Source organism: Neofelis nebulosa, chromosome 3 (genome assembly GCF_028018385.1).
Source record: "Neofelis nebulosa isolate mNeoNeb1 chromosome 3, mNeoNeb1.pri, whole genome shotgun sequence".
Classification (NCBI taxonomy): Eukaryota; Metazoa; Chordata; class Mammalia; order Carnivora; family Felidae; genus Neofelis; species Neofelis nebulosa.
The window spans coordinates 124,683,965-124,703,931 of NC_080784.1; the positions used below are offsets into that span (position 1 = coordinate 124,683,965).

General features: G+C 37.6%; 1 protein-coding gene across 5 annotated transcripts in view; it reads right to left on the reverse strand.

Moving 5' to 3' along the window:
- Nucleotides 1-5,774: 5,774 nt before the first annotated feature.
- The window catches only part of RAP1GDS1 (Rap1 GTPase-GDP dissociation stimulator 1), a 170,344-nt gene continuing 156,151 nt past the window's right edge, over nt 5,775-19,967 (reverse strand). For all 5 annotated transcript variants that reach the window (XM_058721852.1, XM_058721851.1, XM_058721853.1 and 2 more), the window contains 2 exons: nt 11,943-12,071; nt 5,775-7,669 (listed from right to left, as the gene is read on the reverse strand). In XM_058721852.1, the coding sequence (XP_058577835.1) occupies nt 7,542-7,669; nt 11,943-12,071 (257 nt within the window). In that variant the 3' untranslated portion in view covers nt 5,775-7,541. The remainder of the gene's footprint in view (nt 7,670-11,942; nt 12,072-19,967) is intronic.

Sequence of the window (19,967 nt, forward strand, 5' to 3'; positions counted from 1 at the left end):
GCTTGCACATAAGGGCTCCACAGGGTCGCAGACACATGCACTTCCAGGAACTTTGGAGGAACAGGGGAAGGCGGCCAGGCAGGGACTCTTAACAGGCTGGAGAAGCATGCCTTATCCAAAGGGGGACCACAGCCACATGCTGTCCTCCTGGAATAGAGAGTTCCTGGTTACCAGATTTCCCCATTAAAAAAAAAAAAAAAAGACTAGGTTTTTATCCAATATCATCCAAATTTTCATTTTTTATATTAAATTTTTTTAATGTTTATTTTTGAATGAGAGAGACAAAGTACAAGCAGGGGAGGGACAGAGAGAGAAAGGGAGACACAGAATCAGAAGCAGGCTCCAGGCTCTGAGCTCTGAGCTCAAACCCAGACAGCAAGATCTTGACCTGAGCCAAAGTCAGGCACTCAACTGATTGAGCCACCCAGGCACCCCCAAAATCATCCAAATTTTACATGTTTACAGCTTTTCAGCACCACTCCCCGCCCCGTTTTTTTCAAAATACCCTGTGATACAAAGATGTATGAGGGTCCCCAGTTTGCCATGTTTGTTCTATAGGAAGAAATGGGTTAGGCAGGTTATCGAACCCCAAGGAGTGTTAAATGAAGATTCTTGAGGAAGAAGAGGCTCTCCACCCCACTCTTCCCCTCTCCATGTGAGTGGTGTCTGGAGAGTGTTTATCAGCTTGGAACAAATCAAGAGTGGTGGTTCACAGGATTGGTAACAGGTGCAAAAGTGCTGGTAGCAGTTGAGGACAGTGCCAAGAGGCAATTAGGCTCCAATTAGCTAAACATCAGCTCTAATGGGTGTTTGGAGGTGTGTTCTGTGCCTACTCTTTTTTGGCCCACTCTGATACATTTGGTAAGGAAGAGGGTGTGGTCAATGGTGAGTGGGTGTAACGGACTTAATGCCTAGATGCCCAGGAGGGAGGTGCTGTCAGTCTGCTCTTGTGGCCCCTCTTCCCTAGGGTGGTCAGTCCCCTTAGGAGAATGGGGAGGGCTTGGCAGGAGCAGAGTGTCCAGGAAGTAATGAAAGGACAAGTGGAATCAGGAGGGTGCAAAGAGGCTACACTGAGCAATTGACAAGGACCTCTGAAGAAGATTGTAATAGGAATTAGAGGTAGAAAGTAGAGGGACTGACAGGTCAGATAATTTTTTAGGAACTGCTCTAGCATCTCCAAGTGCTCACAGCTTAGCGTTTGGGGTTTGTTTTTCAAAAATCAAAATATGTCTTAAGCGTCTAGATGTGGGGAAAATGGTTAAGTAAATTATGGTACATCCATATATTTGAAGAATATGTATGCATCCATTAAAAATGAGGTTTATGAAGTAGAGTTCTTAGTAATGTGGACAAATGCTTATTGTAGAAGTGGAAAGAAGATGATGTAGCTACACGAGGCAGGACACCTCACCTTTGCATCATATGCACACGCACAGGGCAGTTGCTGTGGCCGAGCATGCCAGAACCTCATTCTGAAACTCTGCATAGGACTTTAGTCACAGGTTTAACAAAGCCTGCATTTTCTAGAGTAAGGGATTGCCAAATCCGGTTATAGGTGCTCATATGTACGGGTAACCCTCGGATGCTTTTCTTAGGTCAGTGCACATCTTGCTCCACTTCTCATGGTTCCCGGTAAGGCACTGCAGCTCACAGTTATCCTGATAGGGGAACAAGAGGGCAGGATGTAGGAGCAGGGAAGCAGAGGATTTAAAAGGTATTAGTATGTGATATTATAAAGCTCAACGGTCACTCTGCTGTGTCACTTCCTCTACTTTCTGGGTAATAGGAATTGAGTGGTATGGGTAAAGAGTGGAATAGGAGTCATTCATACTTCCTCCCTTACTTTCCTTGCCTGCAAGAGAAAGGAAGTTATTGTAGGAAAGATATGATGGGGGAGTGGGTTGCATTCTAGAACCTTAAAAAAAGGGAAGGTGGGGTGAAGAATTGTATACTGATGGTTGGCCCCAAGTGAAATTGAGAACTGTTTTGGATTGCTTCAGGGATGGGTCTGAAATCAAAGCTGCTCTGGTTAATATTTCCTCCCCATTGTTCACACTGATTAGGTCAGCTATTTATCTTTTTGTGTTGGGTTGCAACCTACATGCCTTTATATTAGGGTATAATTCAACCTTTCCCTCCTTCATAAGTTCTAGGTAACTATAGGTATTCATCTGATGTGCCTATGCTAGACATGGGGATGGGACTGAGAACCAAGAAGCTGAGCAGAATGTCCCTAAGGGAAGACAAGGTCAAAAGCAGCTACCTTGCTGTGTTCCTGGTGATGGGGTGATGCTGACCTTGGAAGAGTCCTGTGAAATGTCCCAAAAGGAGAAGGAGTTTTTCATCTGAGTGCATGGACTCTGTGAGGTCAGGGATGAAGCCAGCTTCCCTATGGTCTTGGCTTCGTTTATATTGCAGTCCCTTAAAAGCCAACAGAGACACTATTTTGCTAGGCCTATTTTAAAGTAGATATGGTTATAAAATTTAAAGTGAGCATTCACAGAGAAATTTAGTAGGACTGTAATCTAAAGGGACAGCCAGAGTTTCTTTCCTTCAAAATTCCTCAGGATTCCTGGGAATCAATAAATAACAAGTAACTACTTAAATACGAATGTCTCTCAATTATATGTGAAAATAGATTACATATATTTTTAAAAGATCTATTGTTATATTTAAAGTTCATATACTGGATGTATGTGTTAAGGATTTAACATTTTAAAATATTAACAGAAGTCTAGTAACTTTAAAATTATTTCCTGAAAAAAAAAAAAAAACAACAAAACCTGAAACCTCAAATAGGTTTCAAAGTATGACAAGATTAGGCTTTATACTTCCCTGATGAAGATAAATTTAGCAAAATTCCTGAAAGCCTAATCCTGAAACAGAAAATTACATATGTGACCAATACCAACTAAAAACCATTCCACACACTGCTGAATGTGGTTTTAACTCTATTTGGCTAAACAGAGTAAAATAAAATCGCACACATGCCTACCAGCAAGACTACAAATCTCTGAGCCGTGGACAAGTTCCAAGAATGTGCCCTCAGGTCAGGGGTGAAGGTAAAAGCCTTTTTTTTTTTTTTTTTTTATTCAAGTCAATTTTCCCTTGAGCCCCCATTTCCATGCCTTAGCCACCTTGCTTGCTCTGTTTTTGATTCCTTGAAAACTGCATTGACAATGTTGGGGACCAGAGAAACCATTAAAGTTGCTTGTGAGCCCAGGACACTGCTCATAAATCACCCTGATCTTCCATTTTTCTCAGTAAGTAGGAGGCTCTACATCTCTCTTTGGATAAATGTGGTATTAGGCAGTGGGAAAGCCAGGGACTGAGAAAACAAAAATGTCAGGAGAACCACAGGCATCAGTACATACCTAAGTTTGGTCTAATTGTAATTGGTTCTAATATATAAATGAACTGTTGCCATATTAAGTTCCTATCTATCTAGTATTATAAACAGGTGTATACTGTCCATTTTTGAAATGTTAGATTAAAATGTCTGTGGCCGTAGCGAAAAAGTTTTGGTAAAAAGTTTTGGTTTGTTGGTTTTCTAGGAAGAAATAAAGTGAGAATAAGAAAATAATGATTTTTTAAAAGTCCACTAAGAAGGAAAGAATAAGGAATTAGTTAAATTTAAAAAGGAGCATAAATTCCATGCAATGCTCCCTTTTTTCCTTCAAATACTGTAGCTGACCATTCATGCCATATAACCAACAGCTTACCCTTGAAACCTCCAACATAAAGAGACTCTGCCTGTGTAGTCAAGAAGCATAATGACCAATAGGCCATCACAGGTGGATTCTATCAGGATTCAGAGCATAGCTACCAAAAGCCTTCATGTAAAACACACAGTATTTATATTTAAGAAAAAGACATAAATGAACAGGTATATAAAAATATATACTGATAAACTGAGCAACATTGAAAATGGGAAGAGGGATTGAGAACTCATAGTACTGCAGTTTCATTTATATTGGCTTAATGATAATAAAAGGTAAGATTATTGAACTATTATTTCCACTGTAGAGACAGAGACATCTGAATGGGAAGGGGAAGTACTGTATTAGGGACCTACATCCAAGGCCTGCTCTGCAGACCTGGCTGTCATAGTTTTGTCGGGGAGGGGAAGGGGTTATGTATTTTGAACTGAGAATAACTCAGTGCTCCTCAAACTATTAACAGACAGTGTCTCCTATTTGGCTGTTCTTTGAATTCCTTTAGCTGGGATCCTGCAGGGGGAAAAGGGGATAGGCCATAGGGTATCACAGATATTATAGTTCTATCCAGCCTTACCCTCAACCTCCAATTTCAGTTATTACAGAAACCCTGGGAAGGAGAGATTATTAAACTCATCATATTGATGAGAAAACAGGCCCAGAGGGTTTAAGTAACTCTGTGATGGTCACATAGCCAGTATGTAACAGAACCAGGATGTGACTTCAGATCACACAGTAAAGACCTTACTCTTTCCACTAATTACACTTAAAACAGTTTTCACATTTGTCAGACACCCCTATAAAACATCAACCTATGAAGCTACAAGGCATTATGTATTGTATCTATATAAATTAAGAGAACACATCTGTAAAAAAAAAAAAACAAAACCCTCAATTTTCCTGGTTACAGCTATGAAGATTCATCCCAAATATCACTGAGTGCTTTTTAAAAGATACTTGTATAATTCAAATATTATGGTTGCCTAGAGTTATGACTTTAAAGCTTACTGATTCTAGTTAACAGCTGGACACAAAGGGGGTAAAACTTACCTAACAGACATTTTCATCCCTCATATTCAGAATTAGATAATAAGCTTTCTAATGACACCAATGAGCATTTTTGTTTGAAATCTTCACATGCAGGGTTTCTCAGAACACTTCACACTAATGCTTATATTTAAGAGCTGCATTTTGTTCCAAGTCAAAATCATTTCACAACCAAAAAACTTTGTCTACATCTCCATGGTTATCAGATAATATGCACAAACCATGTTTTATCAAGTTGAAAACACTGAATTATGGACCAGCATTTAATTAGTTTTGCTTTGAGCACAATGAGGTTAGTCTTAGGGTGGGGGTAGGGGTTAGCAAGATCCCAAGGAGGTAATGGGCTTCCTTCCCAGGAGGGAGAGAAGACATTTTAGCACATTTCACTCAGACATCATCTTCCTTCTAATTCCTGGCCTTTTTGCTTTTCAGCTATGCTCTAATCCTGACACAGCGATAATTAACGCTATGCCAAGCAGTTCCTCCCATTGTCTCCCTCAGAATGCATGTTTAATGGGTAGCAAACATTTAAATGTGGCCTCTAGAACTAAGATGAAGTAGCAGGATACATGGTATAGTATTGTCTGTAGACTCCCACCTCCTGCCCTGGCAGAGCAGCACGTCACCCAGTTTGGTGGACCTCTGTTATCATAAGGGCACAGCCTTCTGGTCTCGCTGTAGAAAGACTGGTGATTAGAAATGTACTTTGTTTTGCTGCAGATGGGAATTCCTAGTGTATCAATTGATTGCTGGTAGGTGGCCCAGATGATAGCTTCTCTTAAATCTGTAACTTTTGGATGCCTCTGACTTGAGGTTTTCTATATGATGCTTTTCAATAGGGATAGATCCTATAAAAGATATTCTTGGAAGCCAGACAAAAACACCTAAATCTCAATTTCTCTATGTAAATGGGAATTCATCAACAAATACTTAGCACCAACAATGAGCAATTACTGTTCTAGGAGCTGAAAATAGAAGTAAAATATACAAACAAACCAAATGATGCCATAATAGTTTGATATACTATTTATTTAGTTATTAATATGGATAGCCTATTCAACATTACAGATGTTTTTCAAAACCTATAATAAAATATAGTCCACTATCCAGCCCAGAAGAAGACAATAAACAAGATCATTCTTACAGTAAGTGTAGCATAAGCACTCACAATAATCGTTCCTTTTCTGGACATCAAAGGGAACAAAGTTTCTTTACCTCCACTGAGGTTTTAATTTTCTTGAATTATAACTGTTTCTGAGTCAAAAGTCCAACTTCAATCACTCCATAGATATGTGCAGCATCTCCCATTGGACAGGAAAGAGCTTCTGTCACCCCGGGCAGCCCATTCTGTCCTGCAGTCCTTCCATATTGGAGCCCATCATCGTACCTTTCAGCCAGTATTTGTCAAACTTGTGCATGGGGACAAGACAGGTATGTCACAAGGATCTTTTGATTTACAAAGATTGTGTTTCAAAGTTCTAAAAACCCATTTGGTGGTAGTAGTGGCAGTGAAGAATACACTATATTTCGCCAAGAGGGTCTTCTCATCTCTTGGGTCTTGGCGTTGTCACCTTTTCTGATAGCTTTAAGATCTATTGCAGTTCTCTGTGGCAAATGGAGGTGGGACACTCTAACAGCTACTTGGTATGAGGCCATCTGCAGAATGAACTGGACTGGCTACTATGGCTTTTATAACCTGCTTCCTTTCTTTAGTATAGACAAACTTCTTTCTTAATCTTTTATTCTATGTACTGCTACTTCTATTTTCTTAATGTTTCCAATGTCCTGCTAGTTTTACTAGAAGGTTTAAAAGGATTATAACAGGGGAAATGTCTTACTTTCAAGCTGAATGATGAAAAACAGCCAAGAAAAACCAAAAAACCCCCGAAAAGAACTACCCTCCAATGAACTATACTCAATTTCCTTAGGTGAAAACAAATGCCAAGTGACTTTTAAAGACAAGTGTTGGACGACGCTGATTAATTGATAGAAGAAGTGCTGAGGTCAAACTATATCAGATTCTAAAATATAGAGGAAAAAAAAAGATGTACTTAGTGTAAAATAGATTCTTCAGCCCCTTAGTTTCATGCTGAAAACCACAAATGTTTTCAATATCAGGCTACTGATAGCCAATTAAATATGAAATTTAAAAACCTCAGGGAAGTCTTGCCAAGTTTGTGGCAATTTCAAGAGTCTACATAGTTAAGAAGAAGGAGAAACCATAGGGTAAAGAGTGAGAGCATTGGATTTTATTTAACTCTAGGTACCATGGTTTGACATTAGTAAGTAAGACTAATGAATGAGCAGCCATACAGTTTTTTGGTCACTGTGCTTCCCAAGCACCAAAAAATGGAGCTATTTTTACTATTCAATTCCATCTTTAATAAGCTAGACAGATCCTGCTGCATTCTTGTTTGTTTCTAATTTACCAGTACATTATGTAGTTTACCAAGTGTGAGGAGCAAGTCATTATGTAGTACCAAGTTTACATCATCATAGGACTACAACATGCACATTCTACTTAATGTAGCTCAAGCAACAGGAATACAAGAGAACAGTTATGGGGTGGAGACTTGTTTTTGACAAATTCATGTTCACACTAACTATGGGTTTAGAAATCTTATTGGGCAGGTACCTACAGCAGTTCTTCAATTGGTACGGGAACATTACACGCATGCACAAGTGATATGGAAGAAAATGAAGCAGAAGAGGCAGCTGGATGGGAGGACAAGGGAAATCAGAGGTGGGATGATGCTGTGTGTCAGGGAAGGGCGGTTCTCAGCTTTCCACAGTAAGTCTCTGCTCTGTGAGAGAGGCCTGTTGGGCAACACTTTTGTTCTCATGACTGCGAAGTTTGGATACAACATCTAGAAAGGCCAAATCCTGGACTTCCTTGTGTAGAGATTCTGGAAGACAAAAAAACAAGATAACAGAGATGCTTCTATTAAACTGTTCTAATCTTACTATACAGTCTATCCAATACATGTACCCAAAATGTTTATTTAGATAATATTTTGAAAAAACTGTAGTAGCCTAGAAATGCTAAGACACTTTTAAAGACAAGTGGGCACAGCAGTAGCCTAAAAATGGCTTCTTTATAGATGTGTTATAAAAAAAATCAAAGGAACTTTACTTGCCATATTTATACATAGATAAATCAAATGTTAAGTTCTATAGTCTAAGTTTGATTAGGGTAATGAGTTATAATGAAACACAGCTCATTGTATGATCTCAAGTTTCAGTTATATACCCCTTGACTCTATCATCAGTTCAAATATGAAGTCGATGACTTAAAAAAAATCTCAGATCTGTTTCAAATTAATTTTGTGGCAAATGAATAGGTTGTACTTCACATCCCTTCAACAAATTTCTGTGTCAACAGGCTTCCCTTTTTTATTCCTGATCATCCTCTTTCTGGCTTTCTTGCTCTATTTAACCTCAATTACAGGAAAATACAAGGCTCTTCTTAAGACTTTGAGACTGCAAATGAGAAGACTGAGGTCTAGTAAGTTTAATGTAATCAGCATTCCTTAAATTGATATATTTACACTAAAAAGACTTGAGGTCTTATTGTAAATAATGTTTTTAATAGAAATAGAAAAACACATCCTAAAATACAGATAGAATTTCAAAGGACTCTCAATATCTAAAACAATCTCAAAAAAGAACAAAGTTGGAGGTCTCACACTTTCTAATTTAAAACCTGTTATAAATCTATAATAAATCAGTGTGGTGCTGTCTTTATATCATATAGATAGGTTGCCATATACACACCCACACCCCAACAGAATAAAGCAGAGATCCCAGAAATAAACCCTCATATATGTAGTCAAAATATTTTTGACAAAGATGTCAAGACCATTCAATGATGAAAGGACAGTTTTTTCAACAAATGGTGCTGGTAAAATTGGAGAGCCACAAGCCCTTATATACAAAAGTTAAATTTAAGAACTAAAACTGTTAAGACTTAAAATAGAAAGGGAAATGACATTGGACTTAGCAAGGATGACCTTGGATATGCATCAAAAAACACAGGCAACAAAAGGAAAAACAGATATACTGGACTTCATCAAAATTAGGAACTTCTGTGTACCAAAGTATACTACCAATAGAGTGAAAAGGCAACCCACAGAATGGAAGAAAACATTTGCAAATGATATATCCAGTAAAAGATTAATATCCTAAACATACAAAGAACCTTTTCAACTCAACACAAAATGACCCTATTAAAAAATGGGCAAAGGACTTGAATAGACATGCCCCAAAGAAGAAAAACAAATGGGTAATGAACACATGAAAAGATCCCCAATGTCACTAACTGTTAAGGAAATGCAAATCAAAAGCACAATTTGATACCACCTCAGACTCCTCAGGATGGCTATTATAGAAAAAACAAAACAATAAATGGTAGAATGTAGAGAAATTGAAACCCATGTGCATTGCTTGTAGGAATGTAATATGGTGCAGCCCCTGTGGGTGATGGTTTCCCCCAAAATTAAACTTGGCATTACTGTATGATTTAGCAATTCCACTTCTGTGTATATACCCAAAATAACTAAAAGCAGGGACTGAAAAAGATATTAGTGCACCAGCGTTTTCATAGTGGCATTATTTACAATAGCCCAAAGGTGTAAATAACCCAAATGTCCATTGATGGATGAATGAATAAACAAAATGTAATACATGTATACAATGGAAAATTATTCAGCCTTAAGAAGAATGAAATTCTGACACAGGTTACGACATGGGTGAGCTTGGAGACATTATGCTAAGTGAAATAAGCCAGACCAAAAAAAACAAAAACAAAACACTGCATGATTCCACTTATGTAAGGTACCTAGAGTAATAAAATTCTCAGAGACAGAAGACAGAATGGTAGATGCCAAAAGCTGGGGGATGGGTGATTGGTGACATATTTTAACGAGTACTGGGTTTTAGTTTGGGAAAAACAATGGTGGTGATGGTTGTATAACAGTGTGAATGTACTACTCTGCCAATACACTGTACATTTAAAAATGGTTATAATGGTAAACTTTATGTACATAATAATCTCAATAACAGAGTCTCTGCAAGGGAACAAGACATAAAGAACTACCAAATGGGAATTATAGGACCCAAAACTATAGTACTTGAAATAAAAACTTACTGGATAATTTTGAATCAGAGTGGAGTAGAATGGAGGGGATAAAAGAAATCAGTGAACTTTAACAACAACAGAAATTACCCAATTTGAACAAGAGAGATAAAAATCTGGGAAAAATTTAATGAAATATTCAGGGGCTTGTGGGATATAACTAAAGATCTCACGTTCCTGCCACTAGAGACGTGGAAGGAAAGGAGAAATAGGGTAGGAATGAAAAAGTACCTGAAGAAATATGGTTAAAAAAACTTTACAAGTTTAGCAAAAGACATAAGCCTACCATGAAGGTGAGAAAACTTGAAACAGAATAAACCCCCAAAAAATCCATGCCAAAACACATCATGGTCAAACTTGAATATTAAAGACCCCTCCCCCCCCCAAAAAAAAAACCCAACCCTTGAAATGACACCTTACCAACAAGGGAAAAAAATAACACGAAGGCTGAATTTTTCTTAAACTATGGAGGCCAGAAGAAAGTGGCACATTTTTCAAGTGTTGAGAGAAAAGAACTGTCAACCCAGAATTCTATACCCAGAGAAAATATTTTTCACAAAAAGGGGAAATGAAGACATTCTAAAATAACAGAAAACAAAGAAAATTTGTCACTAGTAGACCTAACCCAAAAGAATGGCTAGTTTCTCTAAATAGAAGGAAAATGTTTTTTAATTTTTTTTTTTTTTTTTTTTTTAATTTATTTTTGGGACAGAGAGAGACAGAGCATGAACGGGGGAGGGGCAGAGAGAGAGGGAGACACAGAATCGGAAACAGGCTCCAGGCTCCGAGCCATCAGCCCAGAGCCTGACGCGGGGCTCGAACTCACGGACCGCGAGATCGTGACCCGGCTGAAGTCGGACGCTTAACCGACTGCGCCACCCAGGCGCCCCAAGGAAAATGTTTTTTAAAAAAAGAAAAGGAACCTTGGAACATAAAGAAGGAAAACAACACATATAGCAAAGATGTAAATAAATAGAACAGACTTTCTTTCTCTTGAGTTTTCTGAATTATATTTGAAGGTTGAAAACAAAAGTTGTAACAATGTCTAAATGCTGTTGTAAATATATAAGAGGAATATCTTAGATAATTATAAATGAGAGAGGGTAATGAAACTAAATGTTCAAGCAATCAACAAGAAGCCATGAATGAGAAACAAACAGAAAATAAAAAATTAAACTGCAGACATAAGCCATAACATCAGTCATTACATAAATGTAAATGGACTAAATACACAATTAAAAGAGACTGACAGAGTAGATTAAAGCACATAACCCAACAATACACTGTACTTCAAATACAATGATAAAGCAGATGGAAACTAAAAGGGTGGGAAAAGATCCCATGAATGTTATTCAAAAGAAAGTAGAAGTAGCTATATTAATATCAGATAAAGTAGACTTCAAAGCCAAAAAATTACCAGAGATGGAGAGGAAAATTACATAACGATAGAAATGTCAATCCACCAGGAAGACACAGTAATCCTAAAGGTGTATCTACCAAAAGAGCTAAATAATATGGGAAGCAAAAATTGACAGAATTAAAAGGAGAAATAGATAAATCCACCATTATTTTTGGAGATTTCAACACCCCTATCTCAACAACAGACAGAACAATTAGAATATCAAAATAATATAGCAAACTCAATTCCACTACCATCAACCAAAAGGATCTGACATTTTAAAGAACACTCCACCCAATAAACAGGATATACATTCTTTTCAGTGTCCATGGAACATATACCAAGATATGCCAATGATTTCTTGACCAAATCCCTTAGCTAATATCATGATACACAAAATCAGAACTTGTTCTTTATATGAAATATTTGAGTTGATGAAACAGGTATTATTTTTTTAACACTGATTTTTGACTATTTGCTGTATGATACTTTCATTATAATCTTTTTGAAATATTTTCAAGTAATCCTATATCCTCCATAAACTAATTTCTAATGTTCTTAAAATCCAAAGCCACCATTTACGACTATTCTATATTTAATGTCAACCATATGTTGATAGATGTAAAATGATAGAAGAAATATTTACCAGATCCCATGAGAGCACAAATCAGGACCATGGAATTGTATTTGATTTCAGGAGCACTTCTCTCATCTGCTAGCAGTCTGTGTAAAATCTGTACAAGTTTAGCACTTTCTAGATCTTTCTCAGCAGTGCCTAGAATATGAAACAAAGTATCAGTTATGACCACTGTTTACGAGCCTGGTGCAATGTGGCTAAACATCGATTCCCTTTCTAGAAACTGACCACATAAAACCCTCCAAAAGGGACTGATTAAATAAAATAACAATGACTGAGAGATAGAATATTAAATTTAGACCTTATTTAAAAAATAGAGTTAAGAATTCAGATATTTCAGGAGTTTAAGCTTAAAATTTAGCTTTACAATATTCCTTTTGAGGCAATTAAAAATCTTTATTTTGGAAAATGTTAAACACATACAAAAGTAGAAAAGAATACATAGTGATACATTACTATTATGTCCAAACATGTTCATCTAGCTCTAGATTCATTCACCTACTTTCACCGATCCCAAATTATTTTGGAGAAAATCCTAAAAATGACATGGCTTCTTTCATATGTATTTAGGTATGTATCTTTAAGAAATGAAGTCTCTTAGTGCAACTCCTATCAAAATACCAGCAGATTTTCTGTAGAAAATCGCTAAGTTTATACTAAAATTTATATGGAAAGCCACAGGCCCTAGAATCTTGATAAAGAAGTAATAAAGTGGGGGGAATTTTCTACCTGATATTAAGGCTCACTATATAGCACAGTTATCAAAGCAATGTGGTCTTGGTGGAGAGAGAGAGAATTTAACAGAGAACCCCAGAAATAGACCCAGAGTGATTTTTGACAAAGGTACAATATCAATTCAGGGGAGGCAAGATAGCCTCTGCAAGAAACATTGACCTAAACCACACACCCTGTACAGATATTAACTCAAAATGGATTACAGACGTAAGTAGAAAATGTAAAACTATAAAACTTTTGGAATATATAAAAAATTTTCAACTCAATAGTTAAAAATTAGAAAATGAGCAAAGAGGGAGGTGTCATAATGGCAGAGGAGCATGGAAATTCTCTGCTTCTTTCATCCCTGAAATGCAGCTCAATCAGCACCAAACCATTTTGCACACCTAGAAAATTGAGCTGAGGACTAACACAACAATCTGCATAACTAGAGCCACAGAACTCAGCAGGTAAGCAGTGCAGAGAGGTGAACTGGGGGAGAGAGAAGTCATGGAGGGTAGGGAGCTGTTTTTGTTTGCAGAGACAGGGTGAAGACAGGGGGGAAAAGTACAGGAAAAGCACTCCCCCCAAAAGCCTCTAGAAAGAAAGAGAAAGAGTGGAAATACCCACAAAGAACTGAACAATAAAGGGAAAAAGGAGAGGGTTTCAATACCATTAAGACTCTATAAATAGGGGAGCACAGAGTTGGAACTCCACAGCTTGATACCTGGTGGGGCTCTGGTGGTAAGGATGAATCCCTAGGAGCAGACAGTGAGGTCTGAAGGGTCCTTGGGCCACACGGGGAGAAGCAGTTCCCCTGCCAGGAGGACATTTGGTAGAGGCCGTGAAACCTCCCCACAGGCAAAAGTCCCAGTGGACCCTAGATTATAGACAAGTTTGCTGGTGTTGGAAAAAGGATGCTAGGGTGCAGTGAAGCCTGGAGCCAGATATGTGTTATGATTTCCCTTAGTCCCTGGATCGCTGCTGTTACACCATCATGCAAAATTTTTCTGGGGTGGGCTGGCACCCGGACACAGTCTCTGAAGTGGTGTGCTTGTGGGAGCATTTCTGGCCTGCCGGCCGGCATCCAACCATTCCTTGGTGACACCCTCCCCTAGAGGGTCAGAGTGGGTTCAAGCCGCAGGGCCATTAGAAGTGAGGGGTTTGGAAACACAGAAACATCTGAGATAAAATTTGGGAGGGAGGTGCTGCTTGGCAGGCTAATGGCTTGGTGGTGGACAGTGAAGAAGTGGAAGTGGATGGAAGCTGGAGACAAAGGAGGGATGCTTGATAGCCAGTTGGAAAGAGCACAGCTCTGATGCTAGAACCTGGCAAGCTGGGTGATTCCCCTGCACAAGTGTATACACGCATATGCACACCACACCAATCCACCCCAGTAAGCTAAGCAGCGCCACCTAGTGGAGAATGGAGCCGTTACACCAAGCCCCATCCAATTGTGCCAACCAAGCCCTAGAGGACGAACACAAATTTCTCCCCCTACTTAGTGTATGGACTATAAAATGCTTCACAGTTTGACTTCTAGGGGAAACTAGATGTAATTTCATTCTGTTGACTGGTCCATCTATTCATATTTTGTCTTTTCTTATTCATGGATAGAGAAAGAGAAAAAAATTATTTTTCTTTTGTTTTATAAAAAAGATTTTTAAAAAATTTTGACGATATTTTTATTATTTTTTGTAGTCTACTTCATTTTGTCCTATGTTATTGTATACATTTTTAAATGTTTTCTTTTTTTCCTTTTCTTTATTTTCCCTTCTCTATTTTACCAAGCTACTTTCAACAAACCACACCAAAATACATCTAGGACCTAGCTTCCTTTACTTGATTTGTGTGCATGTTTTTATTCTTTTTCTTCCTCCAAAATGATGAAACAAAGGAATTCGCCCCAAAAGAAAGAACACGAAGAAATGACAGCCAGGGACTTAACACAGATACAAGCAAGATGTCTGAACCAGAATTTAGAATCAGGAATACTAGCTGGGGTTGAAAAAAGCATAGAATTGTTTCCTGCGGAGATAAAAGAAGTAAAATCTAGTCAGGACGAGATTAAAAATGCAGTAACTGAGATGCAATCTCGAATGGATGTCACAGTGGCAAGAATGGATGAAGCAGAGCAGCAAGCCAGCAATATAGAAGACAAACTTATGGAGAATAATGAAGCAGAAAAAAGAGGGAAATAAGGCAAAAAAGCACACTATAAGAATTAGAGAACTCAGTGATGGATTAAAAAGGAATAACATCCGAATCATAGGGGCCCTAGAAAATGAAGAGAGATAAAAATGCGTAGAAGGTTTATGTGAGCAAATCATAGCAGAAAACGTTCCTAACCTGGGGGAAAAAAAAGACATCAAAATCTAGGAAGCACAGAGAACTCCCATTAGATTCAACAAAAGCCAACCATCAACAAGGCAATCAGAGTCAAATTTATAAAATACACAGACAAGAAAAGAATGATGAAAGCAGCAAGGGGAAAAAACTCCTTAACCCTATATGGGGCAGACAGCTCAGGTTTGCAACAGACCTATCAACAGAAACTTGGCAGGTCATAAAGGAATGGCAGGATATATTCAACATGCTGAATCAGAAAATTATGCAGCCAAGAATTCTTTATCCAGCAAGACTGTCATTCAAAATAGAAGGAGAGAGAGTTTCCCAGACAAACAAAAACTAAAGGAGTTTGTGACCACTAAACCAGCCCTGCAAGAAATTTTAAGAGGGACTCTCTGAGGGGAGAAAAGATAAAATAAAACAAAAACGACCAAAAGCAACAAAGACTAGAAAGGACCAGAGAATACCACCAGAAACTCCAACTCTAGAGGCAATACAATGGTAATACGTTCATATCTTTCAGTACTCACCCTAAATGTAAAAGGACTAAACACTCCAATAAAAAGAGATAGGGTAATAGAATGGATAAGAAAATAAGATCCATCTATATGCTGTTTATGAGAGACCCATTTTAGACATAAGAACACCTTCAGATTGAAAGTAAGGGGATGGAGAACCATCTATCATGCTAACAGTCATCAAAAGAAAGCTGGAGTACCCATACTTATATCAGACAAATTAGGCTTTAAAATAGAGTGTAACTAGAGATGAAGAAGGGCATTATATCATAATTAAGGGATCTACTCACCATGAAGATCTAACAATTGTAAACATTTATGCCCCAACATAAATAAATGGCACCAAAATATATAAATCAACTAATCGGAAACATAAAGAAACTCACTGAAATAATACCATAATAGTAGAGGACTACAATACTTCACTTACAACAACGGACAGATCATCTAAGCAGAAAATCAATAAGGAAACAATGACACACTGGACCGGACTTATCCTGAAGCAGCAGAATACACATTCTTCTCTAGAGCACATGGAACATTCTCCAGAATAGATCACATACAGGGACACAAATCAGCCCTCAACAAGTACAAAAAGATCCAGATGATACCATGCATATTTTCAGACCAGAACACTGTGAAACTAGAAATCAATCACAAGAAAAATTTTGGAAAGACCACGAATACTTGGAAACTGAAGAACATCCTACTAAAGAATGAATGAGTTAGCCAAAAAGCTAAAGAGGAAACTAAAAAGTACATGGAAGCCAATGAAAATGATAACACCACAGCCCCAAACTGCAAAGGCAGTCATAAGAGGGAAGTATATGGTAATCCAGGCCTTCCTAAAGAAGGAAGAAAGGTCTCAGATACACAACTTAACCTTGCACCTTGAAGAGCTGGAGAAAGAACAGCAAATAAAACCCCAAGCCAGCAGAAGATGGGAAATAATAAAGATTAGAGCACAAATCAATGGTATCAAAATAAAAAAAAAAAAAAAAAAGGACAGATCAATGAAACCAAGAGCTGGTTCTTTGAAAGAATTAACAAAATTGATAACCCCCTAGCCAGTATGATCAAAAAGAAAAAGGAAAGAACCCAAATAAATAAAATCAAGAATGAAAGAGGGAAGATCACAACCAGCACTGCAGAAATACAAGTAATAGTAAGAGAGTATTATGAGAAATTATATGCCAATAAATTGGGCAATCTGGAAGAAATGGACAAATTCCTAGAAACATACAAACTACCAAAACTGAAAAAGGAAGAAATAGAAAATATGAACAGACCCATATCCACTACAGAAATTGAATTAGTAATCAAAAACCTCCCAAAAAACAAGAGTCCAGGGCCAGATGGCTATCCAGGGGAATTTTACTGAACACATAAAGAGGTGTTAACACCTATTCTTTTGAAGCTGTTCCAAAAAAACAGAAATAGCAGGAAAACTTCCAAACTCATTCTACAAGGCCAGCATTACTTTGATTCTAAAACCAAGTAAAGACCACTCTAGAAAAGAACTACAGATCAATTTCCTTGATGAACATGAATGCAACAATTCTCAACAAGATACTAGCCAATCAGATCCAACAATACATTAAAGGAATCACTCACCATGATCAAGTGGGATTTATACCTGGGATGCAGGGCTGGTTCAATATCCACAAATCACTCAACATCATACATCACATTAATAAAATAAAGGACAAGAACCACCTGATTCTCTCAATAGATTCAGAGAAAGCATTTGACAAAATACAGCATTCTTTCTTGAGAAAAGCCCTCAAGAAAGTAGGGACAGAAGGATCATACCTCAAGACTACATAAGCCATATATAAAAGACCACTCACTGCTAGTATCATCCTCAATGGCAAAAAATTGAGCATTTCCCCCTAAGATTAGGAAGAAGGCAGGGATGTCCACGCTCACCACTGTTATTTAACATAGCAATCAGACAACACAAAGGAATAAAAGGCATCCAAATGAACAAGGAGGAAGTCAAACTTTCACTCTTTGTAGACGAAATGATACTCTATATGGAAAACCCAAAAGATTCCACCAAAAACTGCTAGGACTGATCTACGAATCCAGCAAAGTCACAAGATATAAAATCAATGCACAGAAATTGGTTGCTTTACTATACACCAATAATGAAGCAACAGAAAGAGAAATCAAGGAAACGATCCCATTTACAATTGCACCAAAACCCATAAAATACCTAGGAATGAACCTAAGAGGGGAACAATCTATACACTGAAAACTAGAGAAAGCTTATGAAAGAAATTGAAGATGACACACAAAAAAATGGAAAAACAAATATTGCTTTTGTTCACGCTCACGGATTGGAAGAACAAATATTGTTTACATGTCGATACTACCCCAAAGCAATCTACATATTCAAGGCAATCCCTATCAAAATAACACCAGCATTCTTTACAGAGCTAGAACAAACAATCCTAAAACTTGTATGGAACCAGAAAAGACCCCGAATTGCCAAAGCAATCCTGAAAAAGCAAACCAGAGCTGGAGGCATCACAATCCTGGACATCAAGATATATTACAAAGCTGTAATCATCAAGACAGTATGGTATTGGTGCAAAAACAGACATTTAGATCAATGGAAGAGAACAGAGAGCCCAGAAATGGACCCACAAACATATGGCCAACTAATCTTTGACAAAGCAGGAAAGAATATCCAATGGAATAAAGACAGTCTCTTCAGCAAGTGGTGCTGGGAAAACTGGACAGCAACATGCAGAAGTATGAACCTGGACCACTTTCTTACACCATACACAAAAATAAACTCAAAATGGATGAAAGACCTAAATGTAAGACAGGAAACCATCAAAATCCTAGAGGAGAAAGGAGACAGAAACCTCTTTGACCTCAGCCAAACTTCTTACTCAACATGTCTCCAAAGGCAAGGGAAACAAAAGCAAAAATGAACTATTAGGACCTCATCAAGACAAAAAGCATCAGCACAGTGAAGGAAACAATCAGCAAAACTAAAAACCAACCACAAATGGGAGAAGGTATTTGTAAATGACTTATCAGATAAAGGGTTAGTATCCAAAATCTATAAAGAAGTTATCAAACTCAATACCAAAAAACAAATGATTCAGTGAAGAAATGGGCAAAAGACATGAATAGACACTTTTCCAAAGAAGACATCCAGATGGCCAACCGACACATGAAAAAATGCTCAACATCACTCATCACCAGGGAAAATACAAATCAAAATCACAATGAGATACCACCTTACACCTGTCAGAATGGCTAACATTAACAACTTGGGCAACAACAGATGTTGGTGAGGATGCAGAGAAAGAGGATCTCTTTTGCATGTGGGAATACAAACTGGTGCAGCTGCTCTGGAAAACAATATGGAGGTTCCTCAAAAAATTAAAAATAGAACTACCCTACGACCCAGCAATTGTACTAGTAGGTATTTATCCAAAGGATATAGGTGTGTTGTTTTGAAAGAACACATGCACCCCAATGTTTATAGCAGCACTATTGACAATAGTCAAAGTATGGAAAGAGCCCAAATGACCACCGAAAGATGAATGGATAAACAAGATGTGGTATATGTATACACAATGGAGTATTACATGGCAATCAAAAAGAATGAAATCTTGCCATTTGCAACAATGTGGATGGAACTAGAGGGTATTATGCTAAGCGAAATAAGTCAGTAAGACAAATATATAACTTCACTCATATGAGGAATTTAAGATACAAAACAGATGAACATGGGGAAGGGAAGCAAAAATAATATAAAAACAGGGAGGGGGACAAAACATAAGAGACTCTTAAATATAGAGAACAAAATGAGGGGTTGTGGGTGGGGTGATGGCTAAATGGGCAAGGGTCATTGAGGAAGACACTTGTTGGCATGAACACTAGGTGTTACACACAGGGGATGAATCACTGGATTCTATTCCTGAAATCATTATTGCACTATATGCTAATTAAATTGGATGTAAATTAAAAAATAAATTTTAAAAAAATGAGCAAAAAATATCCATAGGTATTTCACCAAAGAATGTATACAGATGGCAAATAATGAACATCTTTTCATATGCTTTACCATCAGAAAAATGGAAATTAAAACCATAATGAGATACTTTAACTACAGCTATCAGAGTGGTTAAAATAAAAAAGTGTCAACACCAAATATCTGGTGAGGATGTGGAGAGGACTAGATCACCTATATAGTGCTGGCAGGAATGCAGACGGTACAGTCATTCTGGAAAACAGTTTGACAGTTTCATAAAAAATTAAACCTGTAATTACCATATAACCTAGCAATTGCACTCCTAGACATATATACAAAGAAATGGATACAATGCTCACAAAAAAATTTACACATGAATATTTATAGTAGTTATTTATTTTTAAAAGCCCCAAACTGGAATCAGCCCAGATGTTTCTTGACAGGAATGGTTAAACA